This window comes from Carcharhinus amblyrhynchos, chromosome 4 (genome assembly GCF_965287045.1).
Source record: "Carcharhinus amblyrhynchos chromosome 4, sCarAmb.v2.hapA, whole genome shotgun sequence".
NCBI lineage: Eukaryota > Metazoa > Chordata > Chondrichthyes > Carcharhiniformes > Carcharhinidae > Carcharhinus > Carcharhinus amblyrhynchos.
This window is the reverse complement of record NC_137327.1, coordinates 58,722,348-58,742,403: the sequence shown is the minus strand read 5'-3', so window position 1 is coordinate 58,742,403 and position 20,056 is coordinate 58,722,348. Positions and strand designations below refer to the sequence as shown.

General features: G+C 43.0%; 1 protein-coding gene across 1 annotated transcript in view; it reads right to left on the bottom strand.

Annotated features, from left to right (window-relative positions):
* The window catches only part of LOC145342052 (RNA-binding Raly-like protein), an 883,196-nt gene that overhangs the window by 627,488 nt on the left and 235,652 nt on the right, over positions 1-20,056 (bottom strand). Inside the window, exon 3 of the mRNA XM_080187223.1 lies at positions 15,140-15,412. Coding sequence (XP_080043349.1) covers positions 15,140-15,395 — 256 coding nt within the window. The 5' untranslated portion in view covers positions 15,396-15,412. The remainder of the gene's footprint in view (positions 1-15,139; positions 15,413-20,056) is intronic.

Sequence of the window (20,056 nt, the reverse complement as noted above, 5' to 3'; positions counted from 1 at the left end):
ACTACCTCCTGGATCAGGTAACTTTTTGTTTAATTTGTTCGTGAGATGTGGAGATCACTGGCTGGGCCAGTATTAATTGCCTATCCCTAATTGACCTTGAACTAAGTGGCTTGCTTCTAAAAATCATCCAGACACAATTTTGAAGACATGGAGAAAGTGAAGCAGACAGACAAAGAAAGCAATGAGGAGGTCTTAGAAGAACATCGTTTGACTGATGTCATCAGAAACTGGAACATAAGTTGACTTGGGCATATTGTTTTCTGAATTGTGATGAGGATAGTGATAGGCCTCGAGAGTTTGTGCTATGGGCAGTTAGGTGGCAAATGACATTTAACACAAGAGAACTATGAAGTGATACATTTTGGCAGGAAGGATGATGAGAGACAATATTAAACAAAGGGTGCAATTCCAAAGGGGGATCAGGAGCTGATGGCTCTGGGGGTTTATACATACAAATCATTGAATGTGACAAGGTAGGTTGAGAAAGTGGTTGAAAAGGTATATGGGGTTGTTGGCTTTATAAGTAAGGACAAAAACAAAGAATTAGTGACGAACCTGTATAAAACTTTGGCTCACTTCAACTGGAAAATTGTGTCCAATTCTGGGCACAGCACTTTTAGAAGGATGTGAAGGCATTAGAGAGGTTGCAGAAGAAAATCACAAGAATGGTTCCACAAATGAGAAATTTCAATTATATGGATAAATTGGAGAAGCTGGGGCTGTTCTTCTTCAAGAAGAAAAATTGAATGGAAACTTAATAGATCTGTTCACAATCAAAAGTAGTCTAAAGACAGTGGGTGGGATTTTGTGGCCATCCCAGCTGGTGAGATCTTTCAACCTTGTTGACAGTGACCTCCCTGCCAGGGGTTGCTCTGGCAATGGAGAGTGTGAACAATGAGAAACCTTGTTGACAGTGGTGGAGGAGGAAAATCCCACTATCGGTCAATGGTGGGCCGCCTCCGCTGCGGCAAAACATGCAAGTGAGGATGCGCAGAAAATCCGAGCCAGTAGATTGGAAGAAACTGTTCCCATGGTGGAAGGATTGAGAACCAGAGGAGATTGATTTAAGGTGACTGAAAAAAGGAACAAGGCAACGTGAGGAAAATCCATTTTGTGTACTGAAGGGGTAGGATCTGGAATGATGGAATGAAATTGGGTTAAGTGTGTGATGGAGGAAGTGTCAAACATGCAAAATTGGGTAATTATCTTTAGAGAAAAAATTAGAGGGCTATGCCCAATGGGTGAGGGACTGGAGTTAACTTTTGCAAGGACACAGAGTTGGCAAGGACATAGTGCGTCAAATGACCTCTTTCTGCACTAAAATCATTTAGCGAAGCTTTGGGAGTATCTTATTTTTGTCTTGGGGATGTGAGTGTCATTGGTAAGGTCAACATTCATCACTAATAGCCTTTGAGAAAAGAGAGAAGGAGGAGGAAATGAATGATACTTCTGAACCACCTGAAGATTACATGAAGAATTGAAGAGAAAAACAAAAGGCAGAGATGCTTAGGAAAGAATTGAGCCAGAATCGGCCTTGGGCAGACCATTGATTACCATGATTAATATTTGGCACAGGATTTGCTTTTACACAAACCACCTCACGTCGACTCTTTATTTCCTCATTAACACTAATGACGTGGTGCTCTGTTCCAAGAGAAATCTAACTCTTTGCCTTGAGGTAAAAAGCACCAAATCATCAAAACATTGCTTAGGATTCTTAACATTCCACTGAGGTAAGTGCTGTGCTTATCAATATCTTAAAAGTCAATTTTCATTGAGGCAGCCAGTGGTGGTCCACCAATTAAAACATTATACAATATCATATATCACACAATCAGCTAATGACACAGTTTTTACCATGTGCCCAAGTCCAATGCACTTAAAATCATCTTTGCTTGTATTGGAAAGGGCCAGAGTGTTTTGTGGTTATGCCTTATGTACAAGCACTGTCAAGCTGACTCAGGTATTTACCCCAAACTGGTTTATTGACACTAACTACAACATGCTAATGCTTCAGTTGTACAGAACGTTGGTTAGACTGCATTTGGAGTACTGCGTCCAGTTCTGGTCACCTTACTACCGGAAGGACGTGGAGTCTCTGGAAAGGGTGCAGAGGAGGTTTACCAGGATGTTGCCTGGCATGGAGGGGCTGGGTTACGAGGAAAGGTTGGAGAAACTGGGACTATTCTCCTTGGAAAGACGGAGATTGAGGGAGGACATGATAGAAGTATATAAGATACTGAAGGGAATAGATAGAGTTAATAGTGAGAGACTGCTCCCTAGACTGGGTACAAACACGAGAGGTCATGATTTAAGGGTGAGGGGGGAGAGGTATAATTTGGAAGTGAGAGGAAGGTTCTTTACGCAGAGAGTTGTGGGGGTATGGAACGCGCTACCGAGTAGGGTGGTGGAGGCAGGAACGTTGGACTCGTTTAAGGTTCAGTTATATAGACACATGAGTGAAACGAGGATGGAGGGTTATGGTAGGGGCTATTAAATAAGGTTAGAACCTCGGGAGACACCGGAAAAGCAGGCTTGTAAGATTAATGTTTTTTGTCTTTTTATTCCGCAGGTGGAGGTCCACCTCATGTCAAACGAGGGGCATGCACACGGTGGGTCGTGCGTGGGCTGCTCTTGGAAGTTCCGGGAGTGGCCTAGTACTTCGTGTCGGTGTGTGTGCTTGATCCTGGACCGGTAGACGGGCACCGCAACAGCTCAGTGACTAGCACTGCTAGCTGTGCAGATACATGGATTTGGGCCTGTGTCTGTGGGAGTTTGTGCATTCTCCCTGTGGTTGTGTGGGTTTCCTCCGGGTGCTCCGGTTTCCTCCCACATCCCAAAGATGTGCTCTTAGGCTGATTGGTTTTACCAGATTGACACTATTCTCCCCTGAATCTGGCTAAGTCAGGGGTTCCATTCGTAGACACGCAGGGTAGAATAGGTGTAGGGAGATGCGGCGGCGCAGGCTTGTTGGGCCGAAGGGCCTGTTTCCCGTGCTGGGTTGTTCTTTGTTCTTTGTATGTACCAGGTGAGTTACTGAGCAGGAACATCTCCCCTGAGTGCTGCCTACTTGCTCTGCTGTAGAGTCTTTAGCACATGACTGCCAGTGTCAATGAAGCATTACAGTCTATGGGCCCTATTTTACTATTTTGATTCTAAGTCCTGGGCGGACTTGGAACTGGGAGTGTTTCAGATCCGACTTTTAGACTCATTCTCAGGTGCCGCCATACATATCTGCCTGAAAAAATATCAGTGATTCTGAATTGCGTTGTAGAAGGCTTAACACCCCCGAAACCCCACAGTTCCAATCAGCACCTCCAACTGCACACGCGCAGACAAAAAAATGATAGAATGTCGCTCCCCTGCCACATCATACCCAGGCTGGATAACGCCTCCCCCTGGCCCCCACAGACATTGCCCCACCCCCCCCAACGTTACTGACCACCCGTCCCCCCATCACCCAGACCGATCGTGGGACTCTCCCCTTTCCCTCCACTGATCTCAGGCAGAGTGACAGTGGAACCCCTCCCCCCTTTCCCCAGCCCCTTCTCCAATCTCAAGCAGCGAGCCGTTGAACACCTACCTCCTCACTAACTGGAGCACTCGAATCGGACTTTTGTGGAGCATGTCTATTTCATGCCGATTCTGGATGGTCGATCTTAGTGGTAAAGGGGGAAGTGCCAGTAAAGTTGGGTGTGCAGCCCATTAAATCAGTTTAAATGTATGCAAATACGTTTGAATGGCCATCATGCCCTTTTCTAACGCGATCCCGATTGTGGCCATTTTCGGGGCTTGGTAAAAGGGGAACCGATGCGGAGGTGGACGCAGATCATGCTACTCACCTCATGCCCCACTTTACAAAGTTTTTGCGCCTGAAAACAGGCACAACGTGATGGTAAAATTGGGCTCTATGTCACCCGTTAGCATATCACACTGCATAGAAGTCTACCCTTTCATATCTGTGACCAAAGTTCAGGATAAAGAGACTGGATGAGAAGTCCCTGGCTGTGTTGATGGATAAAGATCTGAACTGATCTGATTCTAAGATGGTTTCAATCAAGTTCCGGAACATATGGCACAAAATCCCCACAAGCTCAAAATTCATATCAGACTTCCGTGGAAAAAATGGCAAAGAAATTTGCTTTCAAGACCATTGTCAAATAATGTTAGTCCATGCTCAGTTCACTACCAAATGATGCTTAAAAAGCACTGCTTTGGGGTCGGGCAGTGGGCGGGGGGGGGGTGGTGGGGGTGGGGAGGAAAAGAGCTTTGCTTAAATTATGGGTTCAGTGCATGTGGGAGGGAACATATCCTCACTCAATGTTTGAGAAAGAAAACACGACAGTGCAATTTGTTTAAAATTATATTTTGCTAATAAATATTCTATCAAAACAAATGAACTGCTGATGGGAGCAGATTGCTTGAAATGAGCATCATGTATCAATTAGCATTGACTCCATTTCACTTCAGGTTACTTAAATGTGGAATCTAATATATGTAAATTGCATTGGCTGCATACACATGATCCATGATTGAGAATGAAGCTTTACCTGCTCAATAGTGAGGTAGATACATTTTGATTGAAGGAAGTCTAGTTACTTTTTCAGTCTTATTGCTTCGTAGCTGTGTGAAGTACTTCTAAAAATCCACAATCAAGCCCAGAGATAGACCCTGACATTTTTTACTTCCCAGCTTTGAACATGCCTTGACAAAATGGCCACTGCAGTTCTGACTGATGGATACTTAAATTGAAGGTTATTGCCCAGAATCTTGCTGGTCATTATGGCACCCAACATTTTACCAACCAGCTTTGTGATATTGCGGTAACAACGGTTTAGTGCCTTTCAATCCTCCATTCAAACAAGCTGTGGCATGTTATTTGGTAATCTATTTTGTGACATGATTTAAGGTTTCTGAATTTATAGGGAGCCGTATTTGTTCCAGGTTCTATCTCACCATCAACTTCAGAAGAGAGCTATTGAACAAACAGTGCTAAAAGAGGCCTTTCAGCTCATGTGCTTGTGCCAGCCCCATGAAAGAGCTATTCAATCAGTTTAATTCCCCTGCTCTTTCCCGATGGCCCTGAAAAACTTTCCTCTTCATTTATGCAAGTCCCCCTTTGTAGTTGTGACTGCTTGCACCATTCTTTTTAGGCAGTGCATTTGAGATCACAACAACTCATTGCATAATCAAAATTCTCACCCTGCCTCTCATTTTCCCAAATTACCAATCTGTATCTCCTGCCACCGGAAACAGTTGCCCCTCATTCATCCATTCAAAACATATCAAGATTTTGAAGACTTCCATTAAATCACGCCTGAAACTTCTGTGCATAAAAACAGATACAAATATCTCGTCTCCAAAAAATTAACCACAATCAAAATTATCTGTTATAAAAGTTACATGTTGCATATGCCTACCCTGCCCAACAACCCTCAGATATCCATCACATTGTCCAATATCGTACACTATCTAATATCATCTCTATTGCACTTAAAAGAACTACACAAAGACCACCATTTGGAACATGCAAAAAACAATCTCAGGACTAATAAATGCCAAAGCTATTGAAGCCATCTTCTCTTAATTAATTATAACACAGAGTCAAGGTTGCAATCTCCAACCTAAAGCTTTGAATTAACTTGCCTAATTTTATTAGCATTCCACTGACCTCGGGAGGGATTTTATGGTTTCGGGATAAGTGAGACCATAAAATCCCGGCCCAATATTTTGTGTACACTTCTGATGAGATTTGTAAATGTTAACATCTTCACGGATGCATCTCCTTTTGGTATTACTGCCAATTCTGTGAAAGCATAATCAGATTTGTTCCCCCCCCACCACCAATTTCTGTGTGTAAAGAGAATCAGGAAACTGTACAGGGATGCGTTTTCATGTTAAAGCTCTCCGAACATTTTGGGGGAAAAATGTGCTGGGCTGGATTTCTTGCATCAACCCCCTCCCCTCCCCCGCCCACCCTGCCCCCACCTGAAGGAATGTCAGCCAGTCCTGAACAGGCCAACTTCTGAAAAAACCTGCCTCATTGAAATACCGCACTGGGGGCTGACAAAACAGGCCAAAGGTCTGACACCCACCCCTCAGTGGACAGGAAGTTCCACCCTCGAGATGGGCTGCAGCCCTACCAGTGTGAGGAGCACCAGAACACAGCAGTGGGTGCTGCTGGGACTGCAATGAGACACTTGGAAAAAAGATCATCGCCATCAATAGCAACCAAGTCCCAGACTGTATCTTGGAGGGGAGACGGGTTGGGGTGGGGGAGATCGGGATCAACGAGCCTAGAAAGGGGGAACATGGAACATGGGGTTGGGGTAAAGGAGATTGTGGCAGGAGGTGGTCAGGTTTTGAAAGGCAGGTGGGGAGGAACAAAGGAGGGGTGACAACTTGGGAGCAGGCCCCAATTGTAAAGGGCCCCCCCTGGATCGATGTGCCCCCCTTATTGCCCGCTTTTTCAAAGAATTTGTTGCAACAACAGCCTTTGCACTCTGACCTGCCTGCCACTGTCCAGCATTTTACAGCAGTGGAGATGGACTGAGGCCCTTAAGTGTCATTTAGTTGGGCAGTCACGAGTCTCAATAGGCTAAAGGGTGGGCAGCTGAGTGGGCAGCTGAGTGGGCAGCTTACCCATCCCCTGTATATTGGGAAATAGGTCAGGGTGGGTGGGAAGGACGTGGGTTTGGTGTCAGGCGTATTTCACATCGTGACACAAAAATAGACCAGCGGGGGTTGGGGGTGGACTAAAATCCAGCCCTCTATTTGAAATTGCTCCCCATCAAGACCTATGCTTCCCAGTTGAGAGGAAGTTAGCTGTCAGCCATAGGTTCCCACATCAAAGCACCAGTTGCAGGTTTGCACCTTTTTTTTCACCAGTGGCTTTTCAGATAACCTGAGGCGGTACATAGCAGATTGAGAGTTGCACATTGCCACTTTGGGACATATAGTCAAGTTTCTCCTCATCAAAATAAGGGGTTACATGTTGTTTATCTGGCAATATGCTGATCTGACCAACAAATTCATGGCTTTGCTTTTTTGGTCGAAATTTGCATTTATTTGATTAATGTAGGTAGCTATTTGATGTGTAATACCTCAGAGCATAGCTGACTGTGCTTCAGATTTGATCTCGTCAAGTTACATTTGATCAGCTGTTTCACTCTTAGTTCTTTTATGAATTTTGATGTTGTCAACTTCTGTTGGAAATCTGACTTCAAAGCACATTAAGCTGATGAGACCAGCGACTTTCTGTAGTTTGTAGTTCATTTCTGAATTTTGAAAACGGGGTCAAATCATTTAAATTCTTGGTTACCCTGATTCTCATGAACTCGCGCGAGGACCAAGTACCCTGGCCTGGCATTGTGGCAGCAGGGTTCTCTGGGAGGCAGGCTAGGTGACAGTAGAATGTGTGCAGAGGCTGTTGGTTCAAATGCAGGCTGGGTGTTAGGCCTATCTTGGTGCCACGGCACGTTATCAAAGGCTTTTTTAAAAGCATTAAAACAAAAAACAGACCTCCACCCTTCTCAAACTCCCTGTACCCCATCTGTGGCAACCCCATTCTGTTCCGTGCCCTCTAGCCATCCCCATAACCCCTCATGCCTTCCATGCTAGCCTATGCTCTCTTATCTACCCATTTGGCCCTTTATATAACCCCATGCCAATTTCGTGCTAACTCACGTCAAACCTGCTTCCCCACTCACCATCCTTTTCCCTTATACCTACCATTGCAACTTACCTAGAATCCACTATGGGAAGACCTTAGGAGCATTCTGTGATTAAATAAAATGTTGTTCTATGTGTCTACTGCAGATTTTTATTTCAAAAACCTCTCATGCATAAAAACTGTTCATGATATGTGCATTCTTCCAACTATATAATTCCTTATAAGAACAAACATTTCATTCAAGTACTTAATTCCTTATATAAACAAGCATTGGAATTCATAACCCACATCAAAGGGTGCATAATCATCTAGAGTTAGAGCAAAATAGAAAGCACCTCACTATGTTATTAGAAGGTTGTGAAATCACTCAGCCAGCACAAATCCAGTAATGATAACCCTCAGGTTTATTTCAAAAGGCAGAATGAAATAACAAGCAGTCTTTTTTTAACACTCTTCATCAAAGATTCAAAGAATGGGGCTTTAAATGCCATGACAACTTGACAGTTGCTTTTGGCAATTCTTTTGACTGTGCTGATCGGTTTATGCACCTTTTCCACAATCTTATGTCTACTTTCAATGATCCCAAAGAGCACCTGTCTTCTCCCATAGGGCACCTTACCTCTGGCCAAAAGCATCCCAGGACAAAATATAAAGGGGTACTCAACTTCTCCAAAAGGGAACTCCACTTCTACAAAAGACTCAGCAAAGCTTGGACCTGTTCTTAGTAGGTCTAATCTGCACATGTCGCATTTGCTAATGAAACTCATTCAGGCCTGGAGGCAGTTGCTCTTTTACATGGGCAGATGCCTCCACAAAACGTATATGTGCAAATCCTAACCCAGTCCCATTCCCGCCCAGTGAAAACAGGAGAGGGTGGGGGGAGGGTGTCCTGCAAAAAAAAAAGCCAATTATTTTTCTAAAATTGTAGGAAAGATTTAACATGAAAACAAATCCCTCCACAGTTTCCTGAATGTCTTTACATACGGGAGAATCTGTTGATGCTTTCACAGAATTGGCAGTAATACCAAAAGGAAATGCACCGTTTTAAAACTGTGAAGATGTTAACATTTACGAATCCTACTAGAGGAGACCAGGGGAGATTTGGAAGAATTTTATGTCCGCATTTGCCAAGGGCGCAAATGGTGACACAAATGCAAAATCCTGTGCAAGCTGGAAATTATGAGAAGCTCACAGGTGAAATCTGATTTCCAGATTTTCTCCACACCTCACCATGACGTAACCAGAAGGGCAGGAACCTCATTTCAGTATATTGACATATCATTAATGGACTGACCCACTGTATCAGTGCAGAGCTTCTGCATTTCAGCCTCCCCTGCCATCATAAAAATCTAGGTATGTGATTCAATTTCCATTCAATGTTGATTTTATGGAATTGTAGAAAGCCCAGCATGCCAATATATCATTCATTCCATCAAACACAATTTAGTCCAAAGAGGGCAGCCTTCTACTCCTTCAGCATCTCCTCCAATATCCCTCTTTTCAAACAACAATCTAACACCCTTCTGAATGAATTTACATTCTCTGCTTCATCAATGGTTCGCGATGGAAAATTGTTCACTTCAACTCTGTGCGAAAAAGTTCTTTTCTAACCTCTCCCTTCATTTCTTTCATGAAGTAAACTATTTTATCATCACCTCACCTTCGTAACTTTGAAGGCCCCCAAATGGGCCACCCCTTAACCTCCTGAGCTTGAGTGAAAAATAAATCCATAACTTCTCAAAACAAACCTGTAACAATCCATCCTGAGTTATATTTAAATTGAATCATTGAATCCCTACAGTGCAGAATGAGGCCATTCAGCCCATTGAGCCTGCACAGACCACCATCATATCCAGGCCCTCTCTCCATAACCCCATGTATTTATTCTGCTAATACCCCAACACTAATACGCTGATTTTACCAGCTCGTCTACCCTCAAATTGGGCAGGTGAGGCTTGCACAATGACATTGGCCTCGGGCACAATCTTACTTGCCTCAGGCAGGTGTGCCAGTAAAATTTCAGCGTAAGGGTCAATTTAGCATGACCAGTCCACCTTCCAGGTACAGGAAAGTGGAGAACCTGGAGGAAACCCATGCACACATGGGGAGAATGTGCAAGCTCCACTCAGAATCTGAACCTTTATGCAATGGTCAATAACAAACACACACTTATTTTCTCATATTTCCTATCAGATTTGCCTTAAAATGTCAATGAACTTGATGCTCCTGGCACTCAGTTTCTGAATCCTCTCGTCCTTAATTCTCCAAATAGAAATGGGTTTATGAGCCAGTGCATTTGGTATGAATGTCAATATGAATACTTTTGACAATATGAATACAGTGCAATAGTATCACAATTCTATTGTTAGAGTAGTATGTTACTGCATCAGACCTCTAAGCACAAATCCTGAAAGACACATAGCTGATGTAATTTTGGCCTGTGGGAGCTGTTGTGAACTTTGCAAGAAGAAGAATTACACCCCATCCTCCAAAAATATCTAAGACTTCAGGCAGCAGTTATAACTCAGGCCTACAACTGTAATTTGGTGCCCAGAGAGCCAGGTTAGTGTGTTAGCTCCCCCCTTGATCTTTCCAGATGGGCTCAACAGAATGCTACAGAACTATGGCAGAACGCTAGTTAAATTTTAACACTGATTAAAAAAAATTAATAGAAACCTTGGCTTGCTAATGGCGGGCCACTGGGGAAATTTATAATCTCAGTTTCACACCAGACTGCAGGTATTGTTGCAGAACTGTGTAGAGGTGGAGACTGCCTCCTGAAGGTAATCTCATACCTCTTGCCAAAACCTGACACCTGGGTTATAACAGTAGTTTGTTTTGATATGCACTTTAAACTTCTGCGTCCACTTAAACGTGGTAATGAAAGTGACTTGTACAAATTTTGCATCTGTCATGATTGAAAGAAATATTGTGCCAGTATTCGAGCCAGCAACCCCATTTAACAAACTTGTAATACCAGTAAAGGTTCCCTGATTCAAGTTCCCTGCAACTCTTGACTAAACACATGCCAATATTTTGGTTAGAACAGATTGTACTCCAGCTGGGTTTAACCATGTTTCCGTCTGGTATGGCAGGATTCCTTTTTTGGAACTTGTATGATGAAATCAGTCATAATAAATGGAATGAAATGCAATAAATTAGAGTGGGATTGCAGAATAATTCTTAGTGCAGGCATAGAAATATCAACAAGGCCCAAGGCTGAAAATCCTGGTGACATTGGAGCTGGTTTTAATGTGTAGGAGCTCAGACCCATTCTGACTCCATTATTTAACAACTGGTTATGACGGTCTTGAACTTCTCGAAAGCATGTTTTGCTTCTTCTAATGATGGTGATCAAGCAGTCAACCATGTTGGTACAACATTCATGTAGTGGCCTGCTCCACACAAACACAGAATCTGCATTCATGTGTTGTAACCACGTGGCTGTATGTAATCCATTAATGGGATGTGGGCATTGCTGGCAAATATTTATTGCCCATTCTAATTGCCCTTCAACTGAACTGAGTAGCTTTCTGGGCCATTTCAGAGGGCATTTAAGAGTCAACCACATTGTTGTGAGTCTGGAGTCACATGTCGGCCAGACCGGGTATGGCCGGCAGATTTCCTTCCCTAAAGGACATTAGTGAACCAGATGGGTTTCTGTGATAATTGATAATGGTTTAATGGTCACCATTTGAGTTTTAACTCCAGATTTTTTACTGAATGCAAATTTCACCATCTGTTGCGGTGGGATTTGACCCTGACCCCCAATCTTTTCTCTGAGTCTTGGGATTACTAGCCCATTGACAATACCACTGTCTTACCACCCCCGCCCCCCCCTCAACCCCACCCCCACTCTTCTAATATAGGTGCTCAAAGTCAGTTGAGTCTGAGTTGCAGGTTTTCTTTGGTTGTTGCGATCAATTTGGTGCTGGTCTCTGGCGTTGACCAACTGGGACGATGAACCTTTCTGGGGATTGTGAAGAGCTGATTAATGGGAACTGTTTACATTGGCAGTTAGTGCTGGGCAGTATTCTGAAACAGCACTGGTAATCGGACTGAACTTTGGGAGAGATGGCCATCCTTGAGGTCTGGGTGCAAGAGCACCCACCCATTTGAAAGCATGTCTGATATTCATCCTGTTAAAATTAGTGAAGACATAAGTATAATTTCACCGCCATATCACTGAACACATTTCACTAAATTAGAGGAATGGATGTTCAGAAAGGAAAACTTGGTGTTTGATAATGGACAATATTGCAGGACTACGGGGAAAGATCAAGGGAGCAGGACTAATTAGATTGCTCTTTCTGAAGAGCTGGCACGGACATGATTCGCTCCCCATCCCCGTTGGTGCTATAAGATTTTATGACCTTTTTAATGACGTTCCCAGCAGTGCTGGGCAGTTTAACACACAGAAATCAGCTCAACAAATCAACTAGTTATAGGAATCATTTGAGTCAACAGTCAAAATCACCTCTATACTACGTGGTGCTGTAATTATTCTAGAGGACTAATTGACTGATATGAAGCTCTGTCTTGTGCTGTAGAACACATGTTGCTGTTTTAGAGTAAGATCTGGATTGGAGCATTGCATATCTCCATTTGCAGAGTGGCACCCTTTTCACAGTCAGATTAATCGTGACTTGGCTAAATTATGGTAAACTTGTAACAGACAATGGATTTTGGATCCGTATGACCTGAGGCTAAATAGGATTGATGCTATATGCAATACTGCCAGTGATAGTGCTCACACCAAGACAATTCAGAAGGCGAATCTTTAGGTGGCTTCTTATCTCCCTCATTTCGTTCACTGTACAATATTCAGCCTTACAAAAGCCACGCCTGGCATCACTGGATAAATGCTGAATTGTAAGTCACTACTTTCTCTAGTCTCACTTGTGTTTGACACTATGGCTCTTGATCCTTCAGTGGAATAGAAGCTATATACAATGCAGCACATGAACATGTGCATACACAGACTGAGCAATCAATAACCTCCCTGTCGAGAATGGTAGACTGCAGAAACAATCCTGGAACACCTAGTACTTTGTGCTTAATGCACAATGCATGTGGCCATTCAAAAAATAATGCATCACTGTGTCAGGTCAATACAAATGTTGACAGGTACTGACTCAGTCAATTTTCACATCAATCAAAAAGCTGGGAAAACTTCCTAGTGCATGGCTGCTTGAGGTTCCAAAGTTACCATGACTAGACTCTCAAAGGGCTCATTGATCAGCCAGAATTGGACTTATACATTACTCTTGCCAGTTTTCCTGGACCGAATGCCCATCACAACCCTCAAGCTCTGTAGAATACCAGCCTCCTCCCCAACCCCCACCACCCCATACCTGGCTCCTTGGCTATAATAACAAACATGGAGGTGTTGTTCCTAGCACCTAAGGGACTTTTGTTCTCACAATGCACAGTGTTCAGCCAGTTACAAATTAGCTAGCCTTGCAAAGAGTGCAAACAAATAAAAGGAGGCAGCAATCACAAGACATCAACTGGAGATTCTGGTGATAAATGAGACTGCATGGAAAAAGTGCATGTTCTTGTAAACTTCTACAGACAGTGATCTCAATTATGTTGCCAATTGGTAACATCTTTGAACGCATTTGATCAAATGCCAGTATTGAAGTCCCCCACCCCACTGGTGCACAATGATAGCAAATTGTTACTGATGTCAGGTTGAAGTCTTGCAAAAACAAAGCAAATTGCTGCTGAAACTCTGAAATAAAGACAGTAAGTCCTGGGAAATGTTCAGCAGATCTGGCAGAGCCTGTCTTCAGAACTGAAGGGAGAAATGTGATATGTTTTAAGCAAATGAAAGGGGTTGGGGGGAGGAAGAACAAAGTTTGTAACAGCGTGGAGGACAAGAGACATTAACTGACAAAAGGTTTCATGTACAACAAGCAAAGGAAGTGATAATGGTTGTAATAAAGAAAGATTTGCCCAGAAATAAGAGCTCAGAAGTGAGGAAATACACAGCACCTGTGGAGGGAGAAACAGAGGTAATATTTTGAGTCAAATATGACTCTTTGTCAGAAACAGTTCTGAAGAAATGTCATACTAGACTTGAAACGTAGACTCCATTTCTGTCTCTACAAACCTGTGAAACATTTCCTCATTTTGAGTTTTTATTTCAGATTTCCAGCACTCACAATATTTTGCTTTGAATTGAGGATTTGTCCAGAGTGGGTGCAAATGGCAGAATGATGAACAGCAGTGGCCAAAAGCAAAAAGAAAACGTGAAAAGCGAAGATTGGGGGTCGAAGTTACACTTATTGTTGACTCCAGATAGCTGCCTTACTTGGAAGGTGAAGTGCCATTCTCACGTCAAGCATTGAACAAGGCAGCAAGCCAAGAATGAAAATGTTCATGTGAGAGCAAGACGGAGACTCAGAATGTCAAGCTTTCTTGGGGCATGACCATCTCCATCTTCAGCCTGCTGCACTGTTCTGGTGAAGTTTAATGCAAGCAAGAGGAATAGCATCTTATCTTCCAATTAGGGACTTTACAGCCTTCTGTGGCGGCATGGTGGCACAGAGGTTAGCATTGCTGCCTCACAGCACCAGGAACCCGGGTTTGATTCCCAGCTTGGGTCACTGTTTGTGCGGAGTTTGCACGTTCTTCCTGTGACTGCAAGGGCTTCCTCCGGGTTCTCCAGTTTTTACCCACAGTCCAAAGATGTGTGGTTAGGTGGATTGGCCGTGCTACATTGCCCCTTAGTGTCAGGGAGACTAGCTAGGGTAAATGCATGGGGTTATGAGGATAGGGATTGTGGTTGGTGCAGACTCGATGGGCTGAGTGGCCTGCTTCTGCACTGTAGGATTCTATGGACTCATCACTGAGTTCAACAATTTCAGACTGTAAACTCAGTCTTGTTTTCCACTTGCTTTTCACTTTCAGATACAGCTGTTTGTTATTCTGCCATTCACATTCACTCTAAATGAATTCTTTGTTCCTCCATTACAACTATTTCCACTCCCTTTACCTTTTGGCCCAATTTTTTTATACTTGCTTAAGCCTCCCCACTTCAACTTCTTTCAAATCCATTACATTTCAATTCCTTTTGTTCTGAAGAAAGGTCCTGAATAGTTTCTCTCTCCATAGATTGTCCTGCTGCTTAATTCTAACATTCAAAATTTTCTTTATGGTTGCTGCCTCATTTTCCCAAAGTTTTTAATATCTCTTCTCAGCAAACCACTGGGTATTAACCCGACCTTAAATGCAAGACAAAAGAAACTGGTTGGAGAAGGATGACATAAAGTACAAAGGAGGACAACATTTCACACAATGATCAAAAAGCAAGTCTACTGCTAATCCAATTATGAATCACAATCAAATCACTGTTAACTCTAGTCAACAGGATACCTGCCAACACGCACAAGACCAGAGACTTTCATATGAAAATGGTTTCTTTAATTCTCTCCTTCCACAAAGCTTTGTGTTATTACTCACCCAATGGCTGCCCAGCCACTATCCTGTTGTGTTCCCCCGCCACTGCTGCTCTGGCATTCCGTTCAAATACGTACTGCACAAATGCGTATCCTTTGTGTACAGAGCACCCCACTATCTTGCCGTACTTGCCAAAGATGGCCTCCACATCTGCCTTCTTCACAATGGCTGTGTTTAGGTTACCAATGAAGACTCTGGAGTTGATGGACTTGGGGTCATTTTTATTGGTCACATTACTGGTCACTGACTTACTTGACATTTTCCTCTAGGAGGCACCTGCAAAAGTATAAATGAACGTTTACCTTTGAGTAAAGAATGATTGGCTTGTTGAAAAGCTTTATTCTTTCGTTTCTCTGTGCAGCTGCACACTTGCTAATTAAGCCAAGGAATGGGATGATGGAAAATGGGTAATTTCCCCTTTGGATCCAGGGACAACATTAATTTTTGGTCACCGTTCAGCACTGACTACTGCAATAATTAGGATTATTGAATCGTTGAATCCCAACGGTGGAGAAGGAGGCCATTTGGCCCTTCAAGTCTGCATCGACTCTCCGACAGAGCTTTTTTCCCATGCTTACCCATCTATCCTTGTAATCCCATGCATTTACCCTACTAATCCCCCAACCTACAAATCTTGGGACATTAAGGGGCAAATTTAATATGGCCAATTCACCTAACGTACATACCTTTGGAATGTGGGAGGGAACCAGAACACCCAGGGGAAACCCACACAGATACGGGGAGAAAGTGCAAACTCCGCACAGATAGTCACCTAAGGGTGGAATTGAACCCGCTCCATGGCGCTGTCGGGCAGCAATGCTAATCACTGTGCCACCATGCCACCCTCATGTTGACTGCCATGAAAGTGTATGATGAAGTTGCCAACCTGCATTCTGTTCATTCTGAAGTCCAAGATGTACGGCGTAGGGGATAACCAATTGGAGGTTATCGCTACTCCAGGTGGGGTGATGGGGAAATTGTCAGTGCTGTCCAAACTGAACAATAACTGGCACAGAGGGCATTGGGAGAGGCTTGGGCATAGTCCACTAGCAAGCCAACCCACTTGCTTTCACTAAATTACCAAAAAATAAAGATAATCTGATTAAAAAAAACAGCCCTTCTGTAATATTTGTGTTTTTTGTTTTTAGAGGATTTTATCAAATTATCATAATTTGTTATTTTCCCTAAGGTAGTTTGTGAATATTGTTTCATATGCATTCTTGACATTTATGAATGCTTTTGAGATTTTGGTATACATAAAATCTTTGATTATTAAACTAATGTCCCAAACCCAGCCCCAATCCCACCTTCAATAGGAATCATTTGTCACAAAAATTTGTCAGAGACCTCGCCACAATAATTTGAGTTCAGACGATGCCACCTAAGACTTTTCACATTACATTCTGCTAATATTGACGCAATAAACTAAGCAGCAGTGAGAATGAGAAAATCAGCATGGCTTTCAGTTCATTAGTAAAATCCTCAGCGTGACCTGATAGGAACATAGAAATATTAAAATAATCTTGTATAAGTGCTTTGAAATATTAAACTAGAAAAGCATACTCCTCAAAGTCCAGGAAGTTCTTTAAATCAGCATTAAAAGTGAAGATTAGTGCTTCAGTAAGAACTTGTGTTTAAATAACACCCAGTAAAATACCCCAAGGAACCCTTTCCAACAGGATGTAACACCCAACCACTTGAAGTATTAGGATTGGTGACAAATAGCTTGGTCAAAGGTTTTAAGGATCCCTATTAAGGAAAATAGAGAGGGATGGAGGTGGAGAAGTTTAGGGAGGAAATTTCAGGGTTGTACGGTGAGAGGGGTTTACAGGGAGTGGGGAGAAGCCATGGAGGAATCTGAAACCAGAGTGACGATCCTAAGTTCAAGGCAAACATGGAGCCAATGTAGGCCATGAGCACAGGGATATTGGGTGAACGGGATTTGTCTCTAATATATCTTCATTGGAAACTGTGTTGCAGGCATTTACACATGCCAACAAGGATGCTGCTAAGAACAAATAATTTGAGCATATCTTGCTCACCCACTTGGCATCATAAAGTTCTGCTCTATCGCACTATAAACAACCAGAGTGATTTGTCAACTACATTCATAATGTCAGTTGAAGAATTGTCATATAAAGGGACAGTTTTGTACAACACATCAGCTTGCAGACTGTGCAGTAAAGCATAGAACAAGGCAACTGGTCAACTGAGAAACAACATCAAGTATTGTCCTTTTATCTCCCTTTGGGTCAATCCAAAATACACTTTTATTTTAGCTCCAACTGTTTGGGTTATATTCAGGTCTCAGCTGCCCAAGGTGAAAAGAAAAACTGATTACAGTTATTTTTCATGGAACAAAAGGCTGGAACATGATTGGAACATTTGGGAAAGCCAGTTTAGCATTGCAGGACAAACAAAACTGAATTATCAAACTGTGAACAATTTGATCCTGGAGCCATAGGACACGACACATTCTTACCTTTATTTTACTTTGAATAAGACAGTGCAATAAGGAAAAATACAAGATCATTCAGCACATCCAACATGCTCTCTCATTTCTCTTGGCAGAACAGCTCTATGTTTTCAGTCTAAATTTTCTGCCTTCTTTAACACATCCTCCCTCTCCAGGTAAGCAATTTTTCCTCTCTTTGGAACATGTTACTCGACTTTGTATCTCCAACACTCATTCGTCACGTTCTCCCCATCGTTCCTTTGGAGCTGTTGTCGCCTGGATCTGCTTTTAATTTCAATTCTAAGAGAACGTTCCCATGTTTTGGAATCTCCCTTTTAGAAGGAGAAGGTGTCAATCTTCATCTAATCTAACAATCCGCTTCATTATTTAAATCATCCCTTGAACTCTTCCTCTCCCAGTCTATCATCACAATGGAGGCCATTCATTCCCAGCGTTATACTAATAAATTATGGCTGAGGTATCTCCAAGGTTGACATGTTGTTCTGAGGGTGAGGTGCACACAACTAAACATTGCCCGCCAGTAAGGTTTCACTGTCACTCAATGTAACTCATTTCAGATTTGGAATGAAGCCCAGAATCCATTAGCCATTTTGAAATGTGTTTGTTACATTGGAGAACAGATTTTTAATGTCTTTTGTTCCTGGAACCTCAAGCCCTGTCATTTATTTATTCTTCTTTCCCCAACAACAATTTTCATTTCTATAGCGCAATGTAGTAATATGTAATAATGCATGCTTACAGATTTTGTCAGAAACACAAAGGGTATTTGCTAACAAGGAAAAACTGTACAGAAGCTGTCCCAGTCCCTATGTTTTCTTCATGTCTTCAGACTGTCTTCTGCCTAAGTGAGAGCTTCACCCCCTGGGGTGATTCCCCACTTCAGTCCCAACTGGTTGCTCAAATCAAATGATCTTCTTCTGTAGTGTTGCCCTAAAAACAGACATTCACCGCATGAACCATATCAACCTGCTTCACTGGGGCATTACCAGTTGAAAGTTTAAAGTTTTGTTAAGTTTACTGATTAATGTCACAAGTAGGCTTACATAAACACTGCAATGAAGTTACTGTGACAATCCGCTAGTCACCACACACCAGCACCAGGGAAAAGTTAGCATGGGCAAAGCACCTAACCAGCACGCCTTTCAGACAGTGAGAGGAAACTGGAGCATCTGCAGGAAGCCCATGTGTACACTGTGAGACCGTGCAGACTCCACACAGACAGTAACCCAAGCTGGGATCGAACCCGTGTATAAAATAATGAAGGGTAGAGATAGAGTCAACAGTGGCAGGCTTTTCCCTAGATTGGGGACAACTATCACGAGAGGTCACGATCTAAGGGTAAGGGGGGAGAAGTATAATTTCGATACTAGAGGAAGGTTTTTCACACAAAGGGTCATGGGGTTATGGAACCCGCTACCAAGTAAGGTGGTGGAGGCAGGCACGCTGGACTTGTTTAAGGTTTACTTAGATAAGCACGAGTGAAACAGGGATGGAGGGTTATATAAGACGGTTTTAAAAAGGGACAGAGCCTCGGGTCGATACTGGAAATGTAACAGTATATGTTAATGTTTTGTCTCTTTAATCCACAGGTGTTGGTCCATCTTGTTGTCAAACGAGGGGAATGCACACGGTGGGTCGTGCGTGGGCTGCTCTTGGATGTTTTGAGAGTAGCCTAGTAGTTCGTGTCGATGTGTGTGCTTAAATCTGGACCAGCAGATGGGCACCACAACAGCTCAGTGACTATCATTGCTAGCTGTGCAGATACATGGATTTGGGCCTGTGTCTGCGGGAGTTTGCGCATTCTCCCTGTGGTTGTGTGGGTTTCCTCCAGGTGCTCCGGTTTCCTCCCACACCCCAAAGATGTGCTTTTAGGCTGACTGGTGTACCAAATTGACCCTACACTATTCTCCCCTGAATCTGGCTACAGTAGGGGTACCATTTGCATACACACGGGGCAAGGTAGGTGTAGGAAAATGCTTTAAAATGGCGGCGCGGGCTCGTTGGGCCGAAGGGCCTGTTTCCCGTGTCAGGTTGTTCTTTGTTCTTTGTTCTTGATGTTGTGAGGTAGCAATGCTAACCACTGTGGCACCATGCCTATCAGATAAAATCTGACACAGCTCTACATTGGGAAATACTAGAATTGGTGATAAAAAGCCTCTTTGAAGAGGTAGATTTTAAGGAGTAGGAAGAAAGAGAAATAGAGAGACAGTGCAGTTTAAGAAAGGAATTCCAAAGCTTAGGGCTTAGACAATTAAGAACTTAGCCACCAATGAAGGAATCTGGAGATATAAACGAGGCCAGAATTTAGAATTGTTGGAAGGTAATCAGACTCAAGGAGATTACAAAGATTGCAGCAAGACGATTGAAGGTGTGAACATAAGGAGGAATATTTTAAAATCAAGATATTGCCAGAATGGAGGCCAAAGTAGTTTGCTCCGCACTGG